The sequence below is a fragment of the Mytilus edulis genome, chromosome 7 (assembly GCF_963676685.1).
Source record: "Mytilus edulis chromosome 7, xbMytEdul2.2, whole genome shotgun sequence".
In the NCBI taxonomy this organism is placed as follows: domain Eukaryota; kingdom Metazoa; phylum Mollusca; class Bivalvia; order Mytilida; family Mytilidae; genus Mytilus; species Mytilus edulis.
In genome coordinates, this window is record NC_092350.1 from 45,064,019 (window position 1) to 45,076,308 (window position 12,290).

The 12,290-nt window shown below is 31.1% G+C and overlaps 1 protein-coding gene across 4 annotated transcripts in view; it reads left to right on the plus strand.

Annotated features, from left to right (window-relative positions):
- The first annotated feature begins 3,173 nt into the window (after positions 1–3,173).
- The window catches only part of LOC139481585 (fatty acyl-CoA reductase 1-like), a 40,521-nt gene continuing 31,404 nt past the window's right edge, over positions 3,174–12,290 (plus strand). For all 4 annotated transcript variants that reach the window (XR_011654639.1, XR_011654640.1, XM_071265006.1 and 1 more), the window contains exons 1-7: positions 3,174–3,232; positions 5,747–5,957; positions 6,717–6,892; positions 8,263–8,335; positions 9,229–9,335; positions 9,996–10,173; positions 11,333–11,377. Coding sequence is in view for 2 of the 4 variants with exons in the window: in XM_071265006.1 (XP_071121107.1) it covers positions 5,757–5,957; positions 6,717–6,892; positions 8,263–8,335; positions 9,229–9,335; positions 9,996–10,173; positions 11,333–11,377 (780 nt within the window). In the remaining 2 variants the exon portion in view is untranslated. The remainder of the gene's footprint in view (positions 3,233–5,746; positions 5,958–6,716; positions 6,893–8,262; positions 8,336–9,228; positions 9,336–9,995; positions 10,174–11,332; positions 11,378–12,290) is intronic.

The window sequence follows — 12,290 nt, forward strand, 5'->3', positions numbered from 1 at the left end:
TTAGTTTATTTGGGGTCTAATGAAGTAACGGCTTATCGCACTAAAACGATAAACATGTTTTTTCACGACCCTTTATGGTCTAAACATGTTTACATTCAAAACACTTCACAGCTAAACGTGTTTCCAGACAAAACACTTCAGAGCTAAACATGTTTCCAGATACAACACTTTGCAACTAAACATGTTTACAGTCTAAGCACTGTTTAGCAAAACATGTTTCTAGTCTAAACACTTTACATCTAAACATGTTTATAGCCTAAGCACGTTATAGCTTGACACGTTTAGGCTGTTAGCACATTAAATATTAAACATGTTTAGATTTAAAACATGTCAAAAATCGGTTTCACAAATGTGTTTAGGAAAGTGTTTAGGCTCTAAACACAATTTTTAGAGTGTAATCAATTGATAGATTGGCGTTAAATGCCACTTTCTGCACTATTGTGCTATTTCGTGGCGGTCTGTTTTAATTGATGTTTTTTTTTTAGCCATGGTGTTGTCGGTAATTTTTTTTCGATCTACGAGTTTGATAAAGTCGGGGGAGGGGTGACAAACAATCTTTGCTTTTTATTTACACTAATTATATTACTATTTTCTATTAAATGCAATGAAATATTTAACAGTTTTACATTAAACAATTCTTTCCTTTAGTATAGTATAGAATAGAATAGAATAGAATATTTTTATTTCCCAAATTACAGGGTCCATAAAGGGCATAAAATCAGATACAATTGATTTACATAATTGGTAACAACAACAATAATAGAGGCATATACATATATATTTGGAATATAAGCATTGGTCAGAATCAAGCTAAAAACCACATATATATTGTGAATAAAAGAATAATAAAATTACATTATACATGTTATATGTATTTATTCTCAAATTATTTACTTGACTTAGTGTCAGTGTTCATACCTGATCTCCTTAATTCAAAACAGTTACAAATACAACATCCCAGTTTTTCCATAAGAGTAACATTTTCTTGGGTCAAGAGCCATAAAAATTTTGAAGATTTATTTAAATTTATAAAATTTTAACAATTGTTGGAGATGTCTTGAAAAAAATCGTCCCTTTGATATATGTACAAAAGGGCACGTCACTTTTATTCTGTATTTTAACTGTTTTGATATTGTAGCACTTTCAATATTTCGTAATATGGTCACCGGCCTACAGAAGGGGCAATAAACCTCAAATACATGTGTTCAACTTCAAACATACACAGTGTTGAATGATCAACTATGACAGTATTAAGAGAAAATTGAAATCCAATACAAATAGATATAAGAAGATGTGGTATGAGTGCCAATGAGACAACTCTCCGTCAAAGTTACAATTTGTAAAATAAAAACCATTATAAAGGTCTTTCTGTCTTCAACACGGAGCCTTGGCTCACACAGAACAGTAAGCCTAAAAGGGTCCCAAAAATAACAAGTGTAAAACACTTCAAACGGGAAAACCAACAGTATAATTTATATTTTAAAAAAACCAAAGAAACGAGAAACAGTTATGAGCCACATCAATAACCGACAACTACTGAACATCAGGTTCCTGACTTAGGACAGGTGCAAACAAATGCAGTGGGTTTCAACGTTTTAATAAGTACCAACCTTCGCCCTTATCCGAAACAATAGTGTTACATCACAACATAAAACGACACACAATGTAATAGCAATTGAAATGGCTTAACTCAATCAAAAGACATAAAAAAGACATGGAAAAAAAGTAAAACATGATGTATTGTACAATACCGTATGACTACTCCACACTTTTAAGGGGTTCTATTTATTAATTGGAAACGGGCATATACTTTGGAAAAAGGAAAAAGTATGCAAAGGAAGATAACTCAAATCTCCATACATAATAATTTTGTTTAATACAGACGAGTTTGCATATGCACTGTATGAATTCGCCCATGTACAACACATTTGTGATCGCAAATATATACATAAAAGCCTACTTAAAGAAATGACAAATGGTAATAATCATAAGTACCAGAATCAAGACCGATATGTAGAGATGTCCTTATTCCTGAAAATATATATCCTTTATTCCAATAAGAATTAAATCCCTTATGAACTGAGTTGTCTGTTAGTTTCATGCAGAGATTGTAAAGAGTTATAAACGAGGAAATGTGTCCATAGTATACCAAGCATGTGCATGTGTTTCAAAGTTATTATTAGGCATATTATATGATAATTTTAAAATCCCCCTCCCCCGACAAATTAAATATTAGCATAGTTAGTATAATAGTTTTAGTTTTGATTTTGTAAATCCACTCAGGCTATAGTAACACATATATATATACATAGTTTACCTTTCTTAACTGCCGTTTGAAACTCAAATTGGTCCTCACTGTGGTCTTTTTATCGAAAGACTAGCTCCTGTCACTGAAAGAAGTTAGTTAAGGAATGACTGTAATATTTTTTCTGTCTATGAAGAAATAACATAAAAAATTTGGTGCACACTGAATAAAGCGCGTAGCGTGTTATTTAACAGTGTGCTTAACATGTTGTGATGTTATTTAGATTAGACAGAAAAAATATTTCAGTCATTTCTTATAATTTAATTCTTAATTCAATTTTAAACCTTAGAAAAACCATGAAAAAACGTTGATGACGTCACGGTTACATGACTAATTTATGTCTATGGGCTGATAACAAAATAACTTCTGCCAATCAGAAGCACGTTACATCCAAAATTAAATTATTTCTAAATAAAGGTTGAGTCCTAAAATACACAGCAAGTGAAGTAACTCAAGTTGTAATACTTCTGGAAATTTTCTTTTCTTTTTTATCTTTATAGTTTGATACTAATGTTCCTACAAAATCATACAAAATGATATAAGTTTTAAAATCAGTCTCTAATACGAATACGAAAGTTTTATTTTGATTCGATTCAACGTATATAACAATACACAAATAAGTTCTTAAGAGCTTTTTACCGAATATCTTCATAAATAACTCGAACATTTCAATTCAAACACGTTTGTGAATTTATATCATCAGAAAAAAAAATTGTAATACGCTTTCACAAAACAATACAGCCGATAAATGGGCACCGATATCTCCTATATCCCGTTTTTGTACGTTGTGGTGTTTTGTTATACATAATTAATTAGTGTATATAGTCGTTTTTCTGATGATTCTATGTATGAACCATCTGATCTGATATATTTCCTTTTTACGTCACTTCCTGTTAAAAGTGGTCCGACTTGGATATCGCGAGTCAGGTATTTCAGCAATTACTCTTTAAATATGCCTTTTTTGACATAAAGTGTTTATACTGAACAACTTAAACTTATCTCTGCAGATATTTAAAATTATAATTTTGTATAAATAAGTTATACATTTTAACATAAATAAAATATACAGGTGTCCAAACAACCTATATTTTGACACTCCTGATTCATCATAACAAATAGACAAATACCATGAATGACTGTGTTTACACCTCAAAAACTATTCTCAGTACATACTTACCTGTGCAGCTTGGTAAGTTCTATGGCCTGGCATCCACTAGATACATGTATACAAAAGTTGTATATCATTTATGTTTCAGAAAGATGAAATCTGTTTTTTAATTTTGATGGGCATCACATTCTGTTCCCTGCAGGGGTAAAAATAACCTAAGTTGGGTTAATCTTTGTCATGGTCCTTCTCTGGTAACAATTGAAATTCTATTGTTTTGATAATCATTGATTGGCATGGACAATAGATATCCACACAACAACCATGACAGTTTGTGATTTAAAGGGGTACAAATGTATCAGGTCCGTTTGCGCCAATTAAGGGGGTTCGCGTGTCTAAATCATTTATATAGGATTTCTCTATATTTTTCTATAAATAAACTTTATCTTATAGTTAATAGAAAAATAAAATAAAAAAATGGGGTCACCGTTCATTTGCGCTCACAATCTGCCTTCGAAAGAAGCATAAAAGTGTTTTTTTTCTGTTGAACTAATAGGAGAAATAAAGGTAATATCGAAATAAAAAAAGAAATTTATTACAGAAATCGCTCAAATTTTACAATAATTTAGTTTAGGTACAGCATATATCGAAATTATATTAAAAAATATAGGTCACCGATGAGTGAAAAGAGATATTTCATTTTTAAAGCCAAAAAATGGCATTTTTTCCAGCAAAGGGAGATAATTTGGAACTTTTTCAATGATGTTTACATTTTAAAAGTCATCGGGGGCCAACACGAATTAATTGTTTTGAATGTTTTTGTACCATATGATAAAGTAACAACTACAAAAGGTAATAAATAAAATTTGTAATGAAAAACAAATGTTTAATTTTTTTCTGAAATTTTTATACCCTCGAGCCTCCTTAACTTTCGCACCCCACATGTTCACCCCTAGTCCAAATAATTATGACGTCTGGCAAGGCTATTTTTAATTTTTTTCTTGGACGCCTTCCTACGACGTCATAACGCCGAAGCCATTTTTTTCGTCTGGAGTTTGAGAGCAAATTTTGGGGGGAACTTTGACACCTAATTTTAACAAGAAATTTGTATTGTCGGTTAGAAATTTTTACGTAGTTACAAAGTCCTACCTTTTTTTGTGCTTATTGATGTAAAATATTTCCAGAAATATCCAAAAGAAAGGATAAAACAAGATACGATTCCATTTGAAGTGGGGGAATATTTATTTTGTTTGGAAATGATTTCCCACAATTACCAACGACACATGACATCCGGTGAATATAAAATTTAAAATCAGGTAAATTTTAATGGATCCGAATTTCCGGAACGTTCGATTTACATTATCCGGAAATGCGGGTCTGTCAAATTTTACCAGATTTTAAATTTTATATTCACCGGAGGTCACGTGTCGTTGGTACTTGTGGGAAATCATTTCCAAACAAAATAAATATTCCCCCACTTCAAATGGAATCGTATCTTGTTTTATCCTTTCTTTTGGATATTTCTGGAAATATTTTACATCAATAAGCACAAAAAAGGTAGGACTTTGTAACTACGTAAAAATTTCTAACCGGCAATACAAATTTCTTGTTAAAATTAGGTGTCAAAGTTCCCCCCAAAATTTGCTCTCAAACTCCAGACGTAAAAAATGGCTTCGGCGTTATGAAGTCGTAGGAAGGCGTCCCAGAAAAAAATTAAAATAGCCTTGCCAGACGTCATAATTATTTGGACTAGTTCACCCCCAACATGCCCAATGTCCGTTGGAAACCTGCACATTTGCGCCCAATTTGTATGCGAATTTCAGTTGAATTATTAGATATTCATTATATGTTGATACCAAATAATTCTATTTTCTTGAACAATGTGAAAGGTGCGAACGGACTTTGGGTGCGTACAAGTAGGGTGCGAAAGTGAAAGGGAGCGCACGTGAATGGGCAGGAACGGACCCGGATTAATTTAAAGGGTGAAACTGAGATTGGACAGTATCAAATGTAATTTAAATTTAGGTGTTTGTTTCTTTTTACACCAACAGAAGAAATGAAAAAAAGCCCATCAAAATCCTTCTATATTTTTTTTTAACTTTCTTCAACACAAAATCCATTCAACTTTTATTTATTTAGTGGATAACAGGCTTGAAACATTTCAAACTGCACAGGTTAGTCTATACTCCAAGTGGTTTTTGAGGTGTAATATAAATACAGCCATTTTTGTCCATTTGTTACAATGAACCTTATCAAACAAAATGGTTCACTTGAGTTTATATTACACTGTTGCACATTGACGTCATTGTGTGTACAGTACATTTTTATCATTTTAGAACCTGATCAATGGAGTCTTCAGTTCCTTCCATACCAGAGTTTTACCGGGATAAAGGTGTTTTTATCACTGGTGCCACAGGGTTCATGGGTAAAGTTTTAGTGGAAAAGATATTGCGATCTTGTCCAGATGTGAAGACTTTGTACCTTCTTGTAAGACCTAAGAAAGGGAAGGAACCTGTACAGAGAATTGAAGAAATCGTCAGCAGTAAGGTATAACTAAATAACAGTTGTAACAGGTGTAACAATATGCTGCTTTAACAAAGAATACATATTTATTTGCAATATTTTGGTATTAAAATCATAATTGAATTGTAGATTATTTTTGCTTGTTGATAGTAAATGTTATTAAATTGGCACTTCAAGTGGTGGTAACTCTGAAATAGTGCATTTTCTGAAGGAATCTATATGAAATTTTCCTATTTTGAATTTCAGCCGCATAAAATATACAGTGACCCTATCTTTTCTTTTGATATTCTCATAGCATATTTAAAAGCTATCTTCTTGTATTTTATTTTAAATTCTATCATTTAGTTTAGTTTCTAATCACATGATGATGTTTTTCCTGGATAATCCATACAAAATGTGTCATTTTGTCACTACCTGTAGGCTGTACATTTAGCTTGAGAAAATGTGCGGTGACCTGTCATTTTCTAATTATATTTTTTAGACTCCCATACCACTGTCATTATAAATAAAGAGTTATAATAATATATAATGTAGTTAAATTGAAAACAGACTGTTATTTACATAGAAAATTAAAACAAAATTAATAACTGTTGGAGAGTGATATTGACACAATATGTATGGAAATTGTCTTGATTCTTCCCTGTGTTTCAAATACTCAGCTTTAACCATTCAGAATGTGAAGGTAAATCCATAAAAGCACCCCAGACACATGAAATTTACAAAGAGTTGTATCCATTTTTTATAAGTGATTGATATTATTTATAAATATATATATCCTTACAGCTGTTTAACACACTGAGAGAAGAGTATCCTGAATTCCATAAAAAGTTAATACCTGTATGTGGAGATATATTACATGACAACTTAGGGGTGTGTCAGACAGATGAACAGAAAATGATTGACAATGTACAGATTGTCTTCCACTCAGCTGCTACTGTCAGATTTGATGAAGAAATGAAGTGAGTTTACAAATTTTTATGTATTTCAATATCATCAATTTTTCTACATTTATGAGTAACCATGGTAGCATGTACTGGTTGAAGATATTTTGGCAACACAGCTGATATTTACAATACTGTGAAAGTACTTTAATTGGTTGTTATCAATTTTCATGGTTTGAGCATCATCTACATGTTCATTGGTTTTTAAATTTGTGGATTTTAGTTTTCTAAAAAAAAAAATGAAAAATTTAAGTACATTTAGAAACAAAGGTTACAAATTTTCTGGATTGTAGGAAATTGCAAAGTAAACATTGACCGGTGTAGTGTAAATTGTAGTGACCACACTAATAAACCTGGGATAGAGTGATCATTAGATTAAAGACCATCAATGGTGTTACTTAAGCCATAAACATGTCACCTAAAGAAAACAGTAGCCTAAACAAATGCTATAACGTCGGCCCATTAACATATCTTGAATTGTAAAGTAATCCTTATCAAAAGCAGGCCCAGCATGAAACTCTTAATTATTTCCCATATGTACTATGAGGATATTAAATGAACACTTTATCATGCTAGCATATCAATACTGAAAATCTGACTTTCATCCATCAAAAATATTTTTTTATGAGAATTTAAAGATTAAACATGTTAAAAGTTGTACAGTTTATGTTATTAAAGATTAAATGGATATACTCCTGTATGCAGTTGTAGTTCATGGTGCATTTGCCCTGCGATGACTATTATAGTACATACATGTGTATTCTCAGATTTGGCGACAGTTATTATATTCTCTAGATCATATCAGTAGTCAAACCTACATTGACATCTTTCCATGTCTTGATTTGAACAATGGTTGTTTCATTTCGTTGGACACTTAAATTCGTGGATAAATTCATCCATGAAAAAAAATGAAAATTGGTACCCCACAAATAAAAGTACTTTGACAGTATCTAGATTATTAAATTATTTATGTACTGCCCACAAAAGTATATGGCATTATTGTTTTTGTTGTGTCTGTCCATTTTGTACAAGATTCTTGGTGAAGGAATATTTAACCATAAACTTGAGTTCTTATCAACTTACAAAAATGTACAACTTTGTACACACGTTAATTATTATGAAATCTTTTTAAAATATCTACCAAATTATGGGTTGTGACTCGTAATTCATGGTTCAATGAAAACGGTCTTTTAGATATGTGATAGTGTGAATTGAGCATCAATTTATATATGGACACAGAAATGATTTTTTAAAAAGACGTCTGAAACTCAATATTGAACCAAACAAACACTTTTCTTGAATATTTTGGGTATATAGTTTGGAAACTTAAAACAGAAATCAAGCATCTGTAATACATTAGCTACAACACACCTTATTCTTCATTACAGATTGTCAGTTGAAATGAATGTCCATGGTACTAATAGAGTCCTACAGTTCTGTAAAAAACTAGTCCACATTGAGGTAATTACATGTACATACAAAATATAGATAAAGAGGACTATACTATAAATTATATGTATAAAATTAATTTGTACAAAGTTAAGAAACTGATACAAAATCAAGACTCATAAGGCATTGTTATATTCAGTATTTGTACATTGTAGGAAAATATAGAATCTATTTCTATGAGGTTTAAAAGTTGAGAGAAAAGCAAGGCTCTTCATGTATTCTCCTGTTTCATAGATGTTTTTCTATACTGGACATATATCATTTTTAACCTGCAAAAGATAAATTTGTATCAAAGGAACATTCAAACTAATCTGTCGAAAATAAACTGACAATGCCATGGCTAAAAAAGGAAAAGACCAACAGATAAACAATCCTACACAAAACACAACATAGAAAACTAATGACTAAGCAACATGAACCAAACCTTAAACTGAGGGTGATATCTGGTGCTCTGGAAGTATAAGCACATCCTGCTTAACATTTGGCACCTTTTGTGCTGCTCCAGTGCATGCTCACATTTTGGGAAAAGGGGACAGGAGTGTGAACCACAATGTGAAATGCAATGTGAACTGTGACCTAAACGGTAATTTGAATACTACTGTTCATTCACAACAGAGGCAGGATACCAGGAGATCCTACATTTGAATGTATACTACATGTATGTGTTTATCACTTCGTGTTATTTGTACACATATATTTGTATAGTACCAAGTGCGAGTTTTTATTATTGCAAACTTGATACAGTTGAATTTTTCTAATTAATTTAAATATTGTAATAGTTTCTGAATGTACAGTATAGATTCAGTTTATTACAAGAGTAGGACAGAGTTTGGAGCTACTGTAACTGTTACATGTAGGCTTGTATATTCAGCCATTAGTTGACAAACTTTTTCTTTTTTTTTTAGTCTTTCCTACATGTTTCCACTGCCTACGCCAACTGTAATGTAAAGAAGATAGAAGAGAAAGTGTATGAACCACCTCTTCATCCTAGTAAAATATTGGATGCTACTGGGTATGTGAAAAAGTTTCTTTTAGTATGCAGACTAAAGAACAAAGTGTTCTTTCCATTTACATTTTTGTTACTCTTTCTGTAAAAAATAAAATAACAAAAATTCCTAACTCTGAGAAAATTATAAACAGAAAGTTCCTATTAGAGCAAATAGCAAAATCAAAAGATAAAACGCATCAAACTAATGAATAACAACTGTCAAACTCATTCATGACTTGGTACAGGCATTTTTGTATGCAGAAAACGAATTCTGGTTTTATAGCTAGCTTATCCTCTCACTTGTATGACAGTCACATAAAATTCCATTATATTGACAAACATGTGCGAACAAAAATAGGGGTACATCAGTTAACATCTTAATCACTATAAAAACAGTATATAATTCATGCTCGTAACCACTGAAGGAGATTTGAAAAGCTCTTATCGGTAGATCTACCTCAAAATATAGAAGAATGAAATATGTTAATGATATTTTTGTCCCTCAGAAAAAGAAATATCCTCAATTGAAAACTATACTCAGATCTATGGATAATTGAAATAAAGATGCATAGCTATATCGACTATGTTTTCTTAAAATAACCACTTTTCATAAAGGGTAAATATTAAACATGTACAAGGCCACCCTTTCCTGTATTTTTCAAAACTTTGTATATTTATTAAAAGATGGATGGGAACTGAGATATTAAATATGCTGACACCAAAGATGATCAAGGACCGACCAAATACATACACATATACAAAGTCTATAGCAGAGTACTTAGTGCATGAAGCTAGAGGGGAATTACCTGTTGCTATATTTAGACCATCCATTGTTGGTGCATCATGGGAAGAACCAGTACCTGTATGTATCTCAAACCATGTAGAATATATGTCCTGTTTGATTGGTTTTACACTAGTTATTTTAAAGGTCCTTTACAGCTTGCTGTTTGATGTGAGCCAAGGCTCTGTGTTGAAGACTACTTTGAACTACATGTATAATAATGATAATGGTTTACTTTTATAAATTGTGACTTGGATGGATAGTTGTCTCATTGGCACTCATAATACATCTTGTTATATCTACTTATATTGTATTTTTTTTAAATATGGAATTATACATTAACTCTGGTCAAAACCCTCTTATGCAAAGTTTTCACTATTCTATTTTGGTCTTTATTGCTTTTGATAATTTGATTTTTTTTTCTCGATATTTTACTTTTTAACTTTTGAACTCCAGCATACCAAATTGAAAGTTATTTCAAGAATGTGTTGTGCTCTTTCAATTTATATAAATACAGAAATGTATATAACAATACTGTTATGAAAGTTATGAAGCTTTATTTTAAGTGAAACTAACGCACATTGTAATCTCATATAAATACACATATTTTGAAAATAACCCTTACCATCAATAATTGAATGAAACATCTAGTAAAATGGACATGGAGAAAGGTACTTATAAGCTATTCTCCCTTATTTCATACATATTTAGCTTTTCAACTATAAATCAATTAATAATGGATAATTTCTGCAATTTGGCTGTTATGGGATTAAGAGCCTAAGACTTGAACTGCAATTGGAAAAAATACTTCAAGTAAAAGAGGAAATTTTGCATTTGCAATAGGGTGAACATTGATACTGAAAATAAGGCCCTTTTCCAACATATGACATCAGATTTGTACTACAGGCATATGACCATGATTAAATATGCATAACCTCAAAAGATAATTTATTCTTTAAAGGAACTGTAATGAAACAAATACAATAGTTATTGTGGTGTTTGAAAAAAATCTTTTGAAACTTTCATTTAAAAAAAAAAAGAGTTATCTCCCTTACACCACCAAAATAAAAATAAAAACTGAAAAAAAACTCAAATAAACAATTTACTGAACAATCAAACACTAGGACAAATGTTCCTGAAAATTTAATAGCTATACATGTAAACACCTTAAACTTATATGAAATTTAAATAGTGTTTAAATGGTTGTAAATTGGAAATGTTCATTTCTTATTGCTTTCAGGGTTGGGTTGACAACTTCAATGGACCAACAGGACTCTTGGCAGCAGTAAGTTATAATTTACAAATTATCTTTGCTATAGATATACATGTATCAGATAATATCTTCATCAAAGTTATGATTAGAAATCATACACTGAATGGTGTAAAATTGGCATACCGTGGATTCATTTATTTTGCATGGGAATCAGTTTTGGTGGATTGAGGAAAACTTGCATTTTCATGGATATTCGATTTTGTGGTTTTACTAATCTTTGCATACAAAACTATGAAAAAATTGTTAATTCATTGAACATTTAAATTTGTAGTTCACTTGTACCTACAAAACACACAAAAATTGGTATCCAACGAAAACAATGAATCTACAGTACTTGAAACAGAAGCAACTGAAATATTTTGTAAATAAATAAAATGTACAAGTACCTGGGGTTGAAGTCATAAAACTTTGCTCAGTGCTTGGAGCACAAAAATCATGCTCTAAACATGAAATCCAGCATTTTGATTGGTTGATTTTCGAGTACGAGTACAAAAAACTGACTCCAAAGTTTTATGACCACAAGTACCAGATGTAACCAAAAACTTTCTGGAGAATCATTGTTTAAATGTTGTTGTGAACAGTGTACACTTACATTGTTTCTGAATTCCAAAGTTTAAGTTTTAATGAATTTAATAATGTGTATCACTGATCATTAATACTTTATTTGAGTTAAATGTTGGGAATTTGTACAATACTGTTAATTCAGAAATTATTGCGAGGTTTTTATTATTGCGAAAAATGTGAGAAACTTGTGAACGCAATAATTTAAACTCGCATTTTGAAATATTTCATATGAACTAAACAGGACTTTTCTGAAAATTGTAAAAATTAAAATCACATTCAGTCTAAATTCACAAAATTGCAATAATAAATGCACACCATAATTTCTGAATCTACAGTATGCAAAGGGTAAACATGGCCAAGA